This window comes from Hetaerina americana, unplaced genomic scaffold (assembly GCF_022747635.1).
Source record: "Hetaerina americana unplaced genomic scaffold, ioHetAmer1.1.p SCAF_40, whole genome shotgun sequence".
Lineage (NCBI taxonomy): Eukaryota > Metazoa > Arthropoda > Insecta > Odonata > Calopterygidae > Hetaerina > Hetaerina americana.
Window position 1 is genome coordinate 3,594,343 of NW_027286986.1, and position 15,960 is coordinate 3,610,302.

At 34.9% G+C, this 15,960-nt stretch overlaps 2 protein-coding genes across 2 annotated transcripts in view; both read right to left on the reverse strand.

Annotated features, from left to right (window-relative positions):
• Positions 1 to 14,408, reverse strand: part of LOC139692737 (ankyrin repeat and IBR domain-containing protein 1-like) — a 49,816-nt gene extending 35,408 nt beyond the window's left edge. Inside the window, exons 1-5 of the mRNA XM_071590982.1 lie at positions 14,302 to 14,408; positions 13,695 to 13,926; positions 4,700 to 4,821; positions 3,714 to 3,924; positions 2,675 to 2,854 (exon numbers count right to left, since the gene is read on the reverse strand). Of these exons, the coding sequence (XP_071447083.1) occupies positions 2,675 to 2,854; positions 3,714 to 3,924; positions 4,700 to 4,821; positions 13,695 to 13,760 (579 nt within the window). The 5' untranslated portion in view covers positions 13,761 to 13,926; positions 14,302 to 14,408. The remainder of the gene's footprint in view (positions 1 to 2,674; positions 2,855 to 3,713; positions 3,925 to 4,699; positions 4,822 to 13,694; positions 13,927 to 14,301) is intronic.
• Positions 14,409 to 14,790: 382 nt separating this feature from the next.
• Positions 14,791 to 15,267, reverse strand: Vhl (von Hippel-Lindau). Its single transcript, XM_071590983.1, has one exon. The coding sequence runs from the start codon at positions 15,265 to 15,267 to the stop codon at positions 14,791 to 14,793; it is 477 nt and encodes a 158-aa protein (XP_071447084.1).
• Between the last annotated feature and the right edge of the window lie 693 nt (positions 15,268 to 15,960).

A 15,960-nucleotide genomic window follows, 5' to 3' on the forward strand; every position in this document is an offset into this window, starting at 1 on the left:
CTTTGAAATTGTACCGTTGGAAAAGTAAATTGAGATTTCTGAGATGCATTCTTATATTTACAACTATTAAATTTTATTGAGCATGACATTTCATAGTTTTACAATAACAATAAATTCCTCTTCATTATCTATTCTTGAAGTTTGTCCACGATCAACAAAAAATCACCAGTGACCCTTCTGCTTCAATTCAAAAAGGAGTTATATTTATGAAGTGGATACAAGGCACAAGAAGTCTGACACCATGAAAAATCCTTAAGAAAGTTTGCATAGTAGATAATGAGGTGGAAGAGATGTGTGGGAAAAGTTTTCAATTAGCTGATGCAGATAGAACATTAAATCATGAGTGATTCATTATTTTCACAGCTAATCAAGGTCATATTTTCTCAGAATAATCTCTTACAGGGGTCTCCACGGAAAGTGCTGATGAGCACTACAAAGCAAACAAAGTCTAAAATATGGATGGTGGGGTAATTTTGACTGAATCAATCAAGAAAAAGAAGATGGAATGGGTGGACTCTAGGAGCAAAGATGAGAGAGCATTAGAGTCAGAGCCAAGGTGCTGGGAATTTGAAACCTCTCAGTTCCAAGGCTGGCACAGTTCTGTAATCTGCAAGTTGCAGCAGTGGGACTCGGGGGCCAGTTCAGGAGAGCCCCCATCCTTCGGGGGCTACTTAGGAGTCCCCAAATATGCTGATACTTATTTGGAGTCGCTTTCATACTCCAGGACATAGGGTAAGAAGCTGATAGTATAGTGCTGTGGGCTAATTATGGCGACAAACTTTGCTGTTTAAAGCCACACATTTCAGCATTGGAGAAGTAAGATTCATTTGCTTTCAAAGACACGCATGTTGGTATTGTAGTGGTAAGATTCACCACAACTTCTACCACAACAGACACACTTAGCAGCATTTTACTAGACATGCAACCATGACTGTATCTAGTTTATACATCTTTAAGGCTCAGATTCATGTGAACTTTAATCTAGAAGCTTACCAATTAAGAGCTCACATCTATTACTATACCATTACAGATCCTGAAATTGATTTCTTTGCTATGAATGCTATGCAGTTTAAGCGATGTTTGAGATACAATTGGTAATTGTGAAGAAATTTCTTTTTCTTTTTATATATATATTCTTAAATTTCAATGGGTAATTGCCCGTGTATGTGCAAAACATGTATTTATGTATGTTGTGTTGTAGAATAAAATAAAATAAAGATCAAGTGAATCTGAATGCTACTTATTGTAGACCATCCTCGACTTACAACTCCATTTAAGAACATTCAACTCTATAACTGGCTGCCTACTTAGCTGATATCAGACTGTATCCTGAATTTCAAGAATAGGGTGTAATACCTGGTTACTTGCTAACTTACTTTACTCATTCCGTGAATTCTTTTGTGACATTCTTCATCACATTATGAAATATATGTTTATACATCAAGTAATATTTATGGTAATGAAATTTAATATGGTTGTACCATTTATAAAAATGAATAAAGTATTATTATTACCAAATTCTCTTAATATCATTTTATTATATTGACAAATCAGAATTACGTGAAGTAATTGTATAATGGTAAACATATCATTTTGGTATAATAACAAAAGAAGACCAGTTAATCCCTCAAAATATTCATTCCCTTGATACCACATCTCAAGTAACATTTAAGAATATTCGTATAATTTTATCATACTTGTACTTTTTATACTGTTCCATATATACAATAAATTTGTCGCACAACTTTCACATGCCAAAGATTTCTTGCACAAGCTGAAGCAATATGTTAATGAAAGTGGAAGGTTTATTAGACTGGCATAATTATCAAAAGACATATTTCTTAAGCTCAACATTTTACAGAACTATATGGTCACCAGTGTTCATTTTGAATGAACAATAGCACAATACGCACGCGTCCATAGATCATTATGCTGTTTCATACTTGAATGTAACTGCTACATATTTAAATGCATTTGTTACATGGTTGAGATCATGTTTAGCATGCCTAAATTTTATGACGGAGAAGCAGGAAAGTAAATTCTCAATTCAATTTACCCATTCGATGTGCAAGGCCGATCATTGGACAGAATCAGAGACTTTTCCTCTGAATCATACCTTACGACATCATTTCATACACTATGGCAATGTGTTCTTATCCATATGGAGGGATGGATTATTTTGGTAAAGCAAATGTGACTGATAAATAATAGCATGACAAGATTATATTTTCCACCTCAACATTCTCACGGATCACGCTGTAGCCTGATTTGCTCCTTGTTTGCTAGCCTTATGTCACACCCCACGTGCAAAACTGAAAGTTTTTATTTTATTTAGCTAAAAACTGTAAAATTGCAATTATCATATAAACAATGATTCCGTAATTATTATTGACACAATAAGAGATCATTAAAAATATCTATGCAAAACAATTCATGTCAGTGCACACAAATGTTCATAGATTTCAATTAATCATGTTATCATGAGACAAAATGAAAATCATGATCATTCCTCTAATGACAATTCAATTAACGACATGCTCTTGAGGAAACAAACCCTGTTGAAATGCAACGTATCTCCATTTCAGCATCTCACTTCAACTCAATGTTTAATGTCAACACAACTTCTAAGAAATCTATTAATAAACAACACTTAGGAATTAACATGTGCACTTACAAAAACCATTTTTGTTTCAAGAAGTTGGGCAACTTCAAGATGCAATGCCCTCACGGCAAGGTCACATGGTGTAAGGCGGTCATGGTTTTCAACAAATAAGGGACTTCCTTGCCCAATCAAAAGCTCCACACAGCGACGAAGCCCTGAGGCAGCAGCATTGTGAAGAGCAGTGTTTCCTGCCTGGAGGATGGAAAACAAGAATGCGCTCACTGATGGGAAGCTTTTTCCCTGAAATCGGATCGTCACAATGGACCGAAAAAATCATTTCAGATCAAGTCAAAGTACAAACCAAACCATTATCATTGGAAGCTCAAGGCTGATCAATAAAACTAAACCGAATGTCATTCCCAAAGAAAGTCTTAGATGTACAAGTGCCATGTGCTGCCATCAATAGTTTGGAAACTCAAGTCAATAATAATTTTCCCCAGTAATATTCAGCAATATTGCAAATAAAATCAACATAACTTTGTCAGGATCAATAGGAAAGAAGGCACAGAAATGAACTGCAATTTTTGGAGCAGGGACTTGTAAGGTTGGGAGGATATTATATTCATACGGAAGCTAGAAGACATGAACCCAAAGATGGAGAGAGTAGATATGCTAAGGCCTCGTGAGGTGATAATCAAATTAATATACAGTGGAGTGGAAGAGAGGCAGTCTGCGGAAGCAGAAATGTTGAACAAAATGTCGAGAACAGGAGAATAAATAAAGAATACATAGAAGGGAGGAGACAAAAGTAGAACCAACCCATCTGACCTAAAATCACAGAATTGCCATTAGCCTAATTCTATCCCCACTAGGCAACCATGCAGCTCTCTTTACACATGCTGCCACCATTCAAAGCAAATGTAAAACTTATTATTTGTGATTTATTTTTTGTTCTAAAAACGTATTGATACATAAGTGTCACATGTACACATAAAGGGCCTGCATTTCATCAGAAAATATTTTTTTGTCAGCAGGCAAACTTCAAATCAAAGATGTAACATTTAGTCCAAGTAAGTCGAAATGAGATTACATCCATTATTAAACAGTTTACCTCATCTTGAGCATGTAGGTCAACCCGCTCCCTTTCACCCGAGGGTGGCAATACAGCTCCTCTCCACTGCAGCAACAGCGCCACACAAGCAGCCCGTCTCTCATGAGCCGATGGTGACTTCTGTGGGGTTGGCAGGCATGCACAATGCAGAGCCGTCTCATTGCTCCCATTCCTCTTGTTTGGATTTCCCGTCAAATCATTTAAAAATGTTCTAAAATAAAATATAAGGACATTCGATGAAAATTTCAGGATAGCATAAAGATCCAAAACAAAATAAGAAACACAAACATCAAGGCTTTCAAGAAGAAAGATCAATTATTTACAGCAAAAAAATATCAAAATAGAATTACGGTAGAACTTAATAAAAAGTGTATGCATATGTGGAGAATTGCCTCAAATGTGTATGAAATGGGGATCATACAGAAGGATGACGAAAGAAAAAGAATGCCCATGAAGTTTGATGTTACCAACAAATTTTGGGAAATACTAAGTATATGTAATTGGTTCAAAATAAACAAGTATTTGAAAGAGTGAGGGATGAGGATACATTATGGAAGTACACAGTAAAAAATAAGTGCAGAGCTGGTAGGTCATTTATTGGAGACATGAAATTCAATGGAAAAATATGTTTGCATTACTGCAAGGGAATGACTGAAGGAGGATTTTAAGAGAGGAGAAAGCAACAATATCTGGCTTGAGGAAACAAGGATGTAGAGACAACATCTAATGAGGGCAAAACAAGGGAGGCTTGTAAAAGAGGAAACTGGTGGTCCATATTCAAACCAACTTAAGGATTGATAGCTACAAAAAGAAAAAAATTAAACACCAAACGTGTTTGCAGTTTTCTACACAATAATGCACTTAAAGCCTGAATTTAAATATTTACGAACATTATTGAAATAAATCACCATAATATTTTGAAAGATGTTCACTGCAACATAAAAATGACTAATAATAAGTCAAAATACAAATTACTGCATTTTTACCTTAAAAGATGTTTCATTCCATGTTTGGCAGCATAATGAAGGGCAGTGTTGTGGTGGTGATTATCACCATAGCTTAGATTTGGGTCAAGGTTCTTTCGCAGTTCTGGAGAGCTTTGGAAAACCTATAGAAACACAAAAGCATTTATTAAATACTGGGCAAAAGCTTCAGTAAAACATCAACATGAGTTTTAACTTATAACCTAACTCCTTTGAGATGACAAAAATATATTCTTTACATGCAGAGTTGACATCATCAGCAGCACCTTCACTACACATAGCTGTAAGGTGCCCCCATGTACACATATGTACTCAATACTCACTAGCAGACAGTGCTAATGAGTTATCAAATTAGGCACTTTTTACTAACTTTATCTAAACTATAGTTTGCCTTAAACTTACCCTTGAGAGAGGGCATTGCAGCAACCCTACACTTCAGATATAAATCTGAGGACCTGAGTTTTAAGTCTAAAGTCAGAGAAAATCCTGATTACAGGTGTCCCATGATAATATCGAACTGACTTAAAAACTGTTTCATGGCATGAGTGTGCATGAAAGCTTACAAATAATGATAAAAATATATTCTTTATACATTCATGGCAGATAATCAACTATGTCAAATATCGCCAATCTATACAAAATACAGGGTGATATAAATGAGCACCGTAAAAAGAATAATACTTAGCAAAGATGCAAATAAAAGGACAGATTAAAATTAATATGTGAGAAGTCAAGTTCAAAATATCCATCAAGGTACATAGGCTCAAATGCAAGGCATTTCTCCAAAACCGTTTGATACACTAGTCCCAATATTACAGGCAGAATTCAGCAGTTAGTCACAGAAAATGAGATGAAACACACTCAGAATTATATGTCACACTTATTAGCCCACATCAGGAAATATCAGGCTAAATTTAGCCAAACACGATTATGTATTTGAGACGCTGCCATAACTCTCAGGCCAAAATGGAGTGGTCTACAACGCACAATACTCGTAGAATCAGAGTTGGTCAGGACTCAGACCACCATTTTCTGAATTAAAAATCAATTTTATATCTGAGGAATGTCCCCAGTCTAAGACCATACATGAGGTGGAAGTAGGAAATACACAGTATACATTGATAAGATATTCCATATTCCTTTTAGTTTCCTGAGTAAAAGCAATGCTCTGGTCAGTGTTTTCTAGACAGATAAAAAATATGAAAATATAATAATAATGAAAACCCTGTATTGATTTGAGGTTTAGATGAAACGCAGGTCATATGAATGTGTTTTTAATAATATTTTTTATATTGGCTTCTACTCATTCTCTCATTTTAGTTATTTCCCTGATTCCATAGAGTTCTGTACAGTAATTCCTGCTCATAAACATTTGGATATAATACTCCCAAAGCTATCACCCAATTTAATTAATATTTGTTCTTGACTCACTATCTATCTATCTATATATACAAACATACATACATACATATATATATATATATATATATATATATATATATATATATATATATATATATATATATATATATATATATATATATATATATATTATATATATATAATATATATAATTTTTTATATAATATATATAGAGTACATTACACAGTAACAAACAATATAGAAAAACAAAAAAAGGTCACTCACACGTTAGTTCTTGATAATTTCAATGGAATTCTACTCCATCTTCATCAGCAGATAGAGAAGTGACTTGACTTCTCTATCTTCCGATGAAGACGGAGTAGAATTCCGTCAAAATTATCAAGAAATAACGTGTGAGTAACCTTTTTTTTGTGTTTCTATATTGTTTGTTACTGTGTAATGTACTATTCGGCACTTACGTGTTACGTCGACAAAATCATATATATAAGAGGGTCATCCGGAAAGTAGTACCCGTTCGTGCCGCATGAAGTGCTGACGACGCGAGTAGCCGCTGGACGAGGTCAGATAGCTTCAGTGGCTTGTCTGCCTTCTCTGAGCCAAGTTGCGTGACGCTAGCATTGCCTGTGTTGTTTCTGTGATTGTTTACAATGTTTAAAAAAATTGAGAACGCCGCCAGTTGTGAAGTGAGGGCAGTGATTAAATTCCTCAATGCAAGAAACGTTCGCCCATGTGATATTCATCGCCAATTAAAGGAGGTGTATGGAGACAATGTAATGGACGAGTCGTCTGTTCGGCGGTGGTGTCGCAACTTCAACATGGGGAGGGGGAACACACACGACGATGAGCGTTCGGGGAGACCGTCTGTCATTACAGACCAACTGGTGAGCTCAGTTGACGAATTCGTGAGGAACGATCGGCGCGTCACAATTGATGACATCTGTGAGCATTTTCCCAATGTTTCTCGAACAATTGTTCATGAAATTGTTAAACACCATCTGCATTATGCAAAAATTTGTGCAAGATGGGTCCCTCGCGTATCTCAATGAGCTGGCGGCGAAGGACTATGCAGCAGGAATACAGAAACTTGTCACACGTTATGACAAATGCCTTAATTTGCTTGGAGATTATGTTGAGAAGTAGTTTAAAGTATCCTCTTTCAAATAAAATTTTTTATGTTTGTTAATATTTACTTTTGTGTCTTTATTTCACGAACGGGTACTACTTTCCGGATGACCCTCGTATGTATGTGTGTGTATATATATATATATATATATATATATATATATATATATATATATATATATATATATATATATATATATATATATATATATATATATATATATATATATATATATATATATATATATATATATATATATATATATATATAATGTGTATATATGTATTGACTCAGTGAGAAAAGAGATAGGCTTATGTTCATAAATCATTGGATCAAAGACTTTCGTTGGATAAACCTGCTTTTTGAACTAAGTAATTACATAACCAAGGTATGCTGAAGTAATTGGAGGGTTGGCAGTTTATATTGAAAGACCTTGGAAGAATACTTGTGGATTGTAGCTTGATGAGTAACATATGCCATCATTTCAATCAGTGTAAATAGCAGTATTCAAATTGCATTTTTGAAGACGCAGAAGAACTCTCTCTTATGGCTCATAGAACAAATCAGTTGCCATTGGATGAAGACTTCTAATCTCATGAATACAAGGTGGATGGATACTGGCTATTTCAAAATCCAGATCAGCACAAAAACAGTTCAGATCCAGAGGTTTGGGTGCACAATAAATTGTTGGAGACAAATATATGGGCCCCATTATTCTCACAGAACTTTCTATAGTATATTGAGGTAAGAAAGAAACTTTGTTTATGGTATGAGTCAGTAACATGCTTGTGAAGCCAATGTTCTCTGAAGCACATGACGGCACATTGATTCTAATACAGAAACACTCTCAAATAACATATTTAATTTTCTCATGTCCCACACATTAAGTTCTAAGAATTCTAAGGGGAAAGGCTAACTCTCTTTTGGTCTTTGGGTATTTTTTTTATTATTAGGAAGCCCTAGGCATATCCCCCATGGGCAGAGAGAACCAGTTTCACTTCTTGTGACCATGTGCAGTGATGGCTGACCTGCCACTGGGGAGGGATTGGAATTGGCAATGGCAGTCACTGGAGCATGAGACGGCAGGAGTAATAGATACATGCATATTCGGTGGACCAAATGCATTGCCATCATTGGAAATAGTTCCAGGTGAGGAGAATATTTTATTTGCATGAATTCATGGGCAGAGTGTTACACCTCCCTTCTTCTTCAGTTATTTTACAATCTTCAGTGCATAAGAAAATATTTTACCATTTTGGCACCGAGGCACTTGGGGCAAATGACCCCATGCCTCCTCATCCTTTATACCCCCCTCCCCCCCTGTTCCATCCCCTGAAGTAGATTGTACTGTAGATCTACATGTGTATTTGGAAACTGTGAATGTCAGTGATTTATTCACAAGGGTTCCCCTCTCCATAAGGTAAGGAGTGGATGGGCAAATGAGCACTGCAATGACTCTAGGCTAATACTAGGCTTCTACTTTTCTCTCTTGTCCAACAATGGATCATGAAAAGCATGCCCTCTTGCCAGGAGAGCTGAAGGGAGAATGTACTTTGCATATTACATTAATCATAATAAATACTGTGAAGTAATTTCCAGAATCCGTGAGAGTGGCGGAGTTACTGTTAGCATTTCTTGGGTGCTCTAATGGCTAAAATCAAATGAAAATCGCTCTAAATATGGAAAGTTTGATGACAGCGTAATCTATGTAAGGGCTGGGACTTTCAAATAATGATGAAATAGACCAAAACGAACTATTTCAAAAATCTAGATGAACCAGAATACTGGATAAAAATATTTTTTAAATTTGACATTCAGGTAATTCTCACAGTTGGTTATTATAATGGGAGATGATAAGAAGCTGAGATCATTTTTTGCCATTAGGTAGAGATGTAAGTGACTTGGCAGTTGTTGGATGATGTTCGGTGAATGGGGTAATAATTAGTGGAGAGAAACAGCACTGGCCCAATTTTCATGAAAGCCACCAGAGTTCAAAGCTTCAACATCCCATCCAACGGATGTCATATTTCACTTGGAGTATTCTCCACACAGCACACCAAGTAGGGATCAAGATACAACTGACAAATTCTGCCACCACTGGGATGCTAACCCAGACCCACAGGGTAGAAAGCCAGTATACACCTCACTAACCAGATCTCCCAGTAACCATCACAACATGTGCCATCAAAAGTTAGATATTGCATCAGTTTCAATGGCTTGCCTGGTGTCTCAGAAGTTCTTATGTGCTACCTTGAGTAAAATTCTTTGAGATGGTTCACATAGAAATAATGTCAAGAGACTCAATTTTCCACCATCTATCTTTTCTCCCCTCAACCAAAATAAAGGCCACGGTTAACATTTATTTTAAGAAAGTGGTCTCTCACATGCTTTTAACACCCTGGAGAAAATTTTTCAGCAATAAAGACAAAATCAAATGTAAATAATTGCCCCTGACCAGGGGTAAAACCTGACGAAAAATAAATTAATGCTTGCCACCATAGCCAGATCCATTATGCAATAACCCTTAGTCAAAGCTATGAACTATGACAGATTGTAATGCTGGCACTTCTCAATATGTATAACTGAAGGTATGATTAACTAGCACACAGTCAGTTCTCTTAGAATGTACAAAATGGATGCTGCTCACTGTCTATACCAAAATGTAGAAATCTGGTCAAAGAGGATGTTTCCTATACCACTGCAGAGATGAGTGGATATCGGTTTATATTTGAAAATTCAACTTAAACCAGAATTATGTGAATGAATGCAGAGTTTCCCAATCCCCATTGTGAAACTGTATCATCTTGTGCCTTCCAAGTGTTTTGGGACTGGTGAATTTCATCTTTTTCAGGCATTACAACAGAAATATAACTTGTACTGATGCATAAATATATTTAACCACTTAGAATTATTACTATCTCACTTCTTTTAGGAGTCACCAAATCCAAGAACCTCCTAGGGGCTCTTTAAATGTTTCCCCTTACAAATGGGAGGAAGCTCAACTCATTGTTAGCTCCCATTCCAAAAACCTTCTCAGCACCACCACTTTCAAACAAAATCAATGAAACCACAGAAAGCCCTGAATCCATAGACTACATCACCATACAAGAATCAACTCCATAGAGAGAGGAGCTTAGGGCAGAAAACATTTAAAGAGTCATATAAATATGTTTCGATAAAAATATTCTGCAGGGCTAAAAATACAGCAATGAATGAGTAATGAACTATTTAGTAAAAAAAATATTTATGATGACCTTTTCACGTTATTCATGAAAAGAGCAACAGGGTGTGTGGAGGTACAAGTTGGGGCCTCATATGATGAAACTTTAAGAGAGGATGCAAAACATTATTTTTCACACCTTTCACATTTCTGCTTAAATCAGAGACAGTTAGATAATTGTTTTCAATTGCAGAAAGTTGAAGGCAGCACAGTTGTGTGGGCTCTGCATCAATATTGATTCTTAACTGATATTCTCTTCTGCTGAAATGTTCTTTATAAGAATCAAGTACTTTCAAGCCTTGAGAAGCCAACTGCAGAAGAGAGGATATTGCATGTAGCAGAGGACCAATATGATTTCTAATTCACCACAATATTTCTTTCTTCATCAACAGGCCATGAAAGCTTTAATCATGTTCAAGATTGAATGTCTGAAAATGTACCTTGGAAGCCCCAGGTGCTTCGATTTATTGAGACATATTATTATACTGATAAATTTAAATTTGTACTACCCCAACGCTTTAATGTTTACAGTGTTTTCAATAATGTTGCCCTTCATACATATTTCCCACATTGATAAGTGAAGAAATATCAAGCAATTACTAAAGAGGTAGATAATTTAATAATAGTTAAAAATTTACTTTTTGGCTCTTAACAGAAAGACAGTAAGTAGATTCATTTAGGGATGGATAAGGAGAAGAAGAAGGTGGTGTTTCAAAGAATTTTATGTGTTGTGGAGGGAAGGAATCATGATAAAAGAAATAAAAAAAGGAATTGGCTGAGTCATGCACTGTTAGGGCAATCTATTGAGGCCTGTAATGGAAGAAGCAGCAGAATAAATGGAAGAATAAGCAAAGATGGAGGACGATCTAACAGGAAGACAGGATATAGATAGGAAAAGAGGAAAACAGGGATAACTGGAAAAGATATTGCATTCATGTAAGTAAGACCAACAGGAAGAGAGCTCAAAAGAAGAAATTTCATGTAGCTGAAATGAAGATTTACATGAAAACATTTCTGATGACTGCTATGTCCTCATCAACATTTTGCACAGGCGACCCTTCCAAAGTTATCAGTGTGTATCCATTTTAGCCTTCAGTAAGACTTTGTTATAACAGCTCTGTTTCTAAGCATAAATAATCTAAGTATAACAAGCAACATCATCTGATTTTCAAATGAAATTACAATCATAAAGAGTCTCCTTAATGCCCTCAAGACCAATTGTTTTTAATTAAACAAATAAATACAAAAATTAAGTTCACAGTTGAATGCAAAGTAAGATGGTAGGCCATTATTTGAGCATCTTAAAATCCTTACTCTCCCTTGTGTGTATTATGTATATGTATGTATATACCCTACACTGCTCTGCTTTTTTAAACAAAATCTTTTTTTGCTCCCGACACACACAACTTTCCATTAAATTTATGATCTATGGCAGATAGAATATCCATGTAAATGGTTAAAACTTAATCTGTTCTGTGAGGTCCTCACCTAATTTTAAATAAACTTCCCAAAACTATTATTGCCCCTTTACTTTAAAAATAAAAGAGTGTGAACTGTTACAAATTTGGTTTTATTACAGTTTGGATGAGTTCTTTCATGACAAACTCAAAATGTGATTCTTCAGCTATCCGTATCTGTACTATTGTTTCTTATCTCCTTTATTCTCCTATTTCGTGTATTTTTTCCTTTGGGTCCATGAAAATAGTCCAAAACTGATGATTTATATGTCCTTTGACCATTTCAAACAGTAAACCATCATCACTAACAAGTTTTATAGAGATATTAAATTGGCATATAATGTTATGGCTGATCATGATGGTAGAATACTTTTAACATTGCAGAATATAAGAATGGCCATGCATGCACCAGGTCAAAAGTTAATTTGTAACACATTTCTGTTTACATTAATTACAGCATAACATCAAATACTACAGAATATGTTGAATTAAACTGAGATACCAATAGCTGGAGATATTCCCAATCCTAGGAAATCAATATCAATGGGACTGATCAACAGATGCTTGCTTTGACTCATATATATGATACATTCATTTTATAATACTCCTGTGGCATATAAAGACTCCAGGCACCCATCTCTTATACTTTATAACTGAAGGGTTCCATAAAATTCACATGAATCAAAGATGTAGGATTGTACTCTGTTCTTTGTAAATCCAAAACCTACTTCTAAAGAGAAGACATTATAGTCTTTTTCATTGTCCCTAAAAAACTATATTTAATATTAACACATAAACAGTACCATCGAATTTCCCATTGAAAAAGGTAATCATTTAAAATTTTATGACGTCTTGATATCCACATGCTGCTTGAGCAATATGCATTTCAAGGTGAGAAAAAAATCAACAAACCGAGGGATAAAGTATTTTAATTACTCAATTGCTTGAAACTTATTTTTCCATGTGAATTACAAAATTTATGCGTGTACGCAAGAATGGAACGTAAACTACAGAATTACATCCTTGTGGAGATGAGATAATATTGTTAAACATATTCCATTTTTAAAATTTTAAGTTTGCATCGTTAAAGGCGACATATTAAAATGGAGAAGCAGCAGAAAAATAATGACGATAGCCGATCAGCATTAATATAAACAGCCGTGCATCTCAAGGGCTAATAACAGTTTCAAAATGATTACAATAAAAATACACTTCTTGGTTACGCTGTGTTTAGAGCACTTCACATGCTTGATATGAGAGCACAAATCACAGGTGAAAATATATGAGTCTTCATTTAAGAATTAATGAGCAATATCAATAAATTTCGGCGGTGAGAGACCTTATTAGGCACAGTTTAATTGTTAGCGCACTGAGAACAATTTGTAATGAACCAAGGGAACAATTTAACCACAAATCTAAGGTTTAATATATGTATATATATATGTATATATATATATATATATATATATATATATATATATATATATATACATATGTGTGTGTGTATATATATATATATACATCGAGAGAGAGAGAAAGTGTGTTTGTCTGTTGCAATACTTGTAATATTTTTTCAAAGCACTAAGCGGAAGAATAGAAAATAAGAGTATTTAGTCTACCAGCATTATTGTGTTATCTCATATATATATATATATATATATATATATATATATATATATATATATATATATATATATATATATATATATATATATATATATATATATATATATATATATATGAGATATATATATATATATATATCTCTCTGACAATTCCAAATACATACTAAGACCATTAAAAGAATAAATTTACCTGCATGGCAGCGAATTCGTCTCCATGCTGGAGATATTTTTTGAATTTGGATGAAGCACTACCCATCTCTGGGATAGCGAAAATTTGAAAATAATTTTATTCTTTATCAGCAGGAGCAATTGTCAAGAAACACTACTTGAACCGCTCCGTACTCGATAATGGAAGCGGCAATTAGAAGTGAAGAGTGACAAAAACATTAATCCAACGTCAAAAACCATCATCTTGCATCCACCTACAAAAATAATTGTAAAAGGAATATTGAGACGACTCAAAAACATACTTGTGCACACTAATAGCAAATAATCTTAACTACAAAGGTAATAAAATGATAGTATATTATCAGCTACTATAAACAATACTCTTTTTGCAACAAATACGGCTCCTTATCAATTAAAATGATTTTTTACGTGTTGTTGATTGACTGAATGCAAATGGGCTACATTTGTTTGCTAAACTCTGCAACCCTATAGAAACTGAAGCTAGGTAAGAATCCTCAACATTTATCGTCCCATTTTACGACTATTAAAAAGTAGAGCATCAACCTATGAAGATAACTTGATTAATGTTTAGCATATTTTATGATATTCGAGGTAAATTTTACACTTACGCGATAGTCCCTCCACTTATGCTGGCTCTTCATCGTAAATTTATCCTATAGAGTAGGCCTCACGCATTCCAAATATTGAAAATACCTTCGTTTTGGTTTCAGCGATCGATTTGGCCGAGCTCGACCACTAGCGCTACATTTTGCCCTTCCACACGGGGGACGCGCGTATGTTCAAACTTGGCGAACGGTAGGGATTACACCAGTCAACACACCATTAAAGAGTAGAAAATAATATTCATTTTTATTAACACACACGTAGAAATATTTTACAAATATTAAATGCACAATTACATACGTTGGCAAATGCTTCTGAATGGCTTAAATACATACGTCCCATGCATTTTATAAACCTTATAACAATCATTATAATAGCATTCTTTATTCAACAGTGGAAATAAATAGGGACTATTCATATTTTGCTCACCATTACGTAATTACTTCTAATTAACAACACATATAATCTGGAGAGTATATATAGGCTTCTTACACTTAACGACGAATGCTTTGGTCACGCATCATTGACATGAGTTCATTTTTCAAGGCAGTGGGAAGTTCAAGCTGACACACCTGATCAGGATGAGAAATATATCTGCGTATCACTTGCATGGCCCTCTCCTTAAGAGAGTAAACAGGAATGGTAATGCACACAACTGTCCTCTCCAAACGTCTTATTGGTTCATTCCGCTCATTTCGAGTGAAAACCGGAAAAGGTAGAAACACCTCTTTACTTTTCACAACTAGTTTATCTTGAGTTTCGGAATCACGAAACAGCCATGGATGAGATAAATAGGTGTTAGCATCGAAAAACTGCCCGGGGAGAAGTGTGCGATACTTGACGCGACTTCCCTCGAAGTTGATCCATATGACATCAACTTTCCTCACAGTGTTGTTACTAAATCTAACAAAGGCCCTGTGATCCGAATTCAAGGAGCGAACCACTTTTTGTCCCTCTTCCGCCTGCTCCATGCTTGAAGTGAAGATGGAAATATATATAACAAGGGCCTCAGCTTCATTAAAAACTGTATGAACGAATAAAATATACTATGAAATCATCAGCCATTATGATAGGCGACTGACGTTTGGAAAAATATCAAATTCAGTAATTACATCTGCGTTACTTACTTTGTCAACACTTTCTGTTTGTGGTTGTTTTGAGGAGTGTTAAAGTGAATATGAAACAATCCACTTAAAAGTTTTCACACTCCCGTTTCAAGAATCGGTAATACATGACACTATCTAATTCAAGTTAAATCAGCTCAGATTCACATTCCTTTTATTAACGGCTACAGAGACGTGGAAAATAAATGCGTACATTTAGCATAAAACTTCACAGAAAGATTTCAGGAGCTGAAGCACCGACATGTTCGATAAATATCGCCTGAATTACAAACACAGTAATTGGGGCGGCATCTTTTGAGAAATGCAAAATTCGTGCGCATTTTGTTTCTCCCTTGTTTCGTCTATTAAGAATGTAACTGAGAAATGTGAAGTTTCAATTAAATTGTGTTTGCTTTTTTTAGCGTCAACTCAACAGATCTAATGGTGAACTCTTTTAAGGTTCTTTTTATTAATAATTCCTCGTGCACTAGTCTCTTTTAATTCATAGTTCTTTGAGTAATTCTATGGAGTCGAAAATATCCAAGTTGCTGCAAAATAATC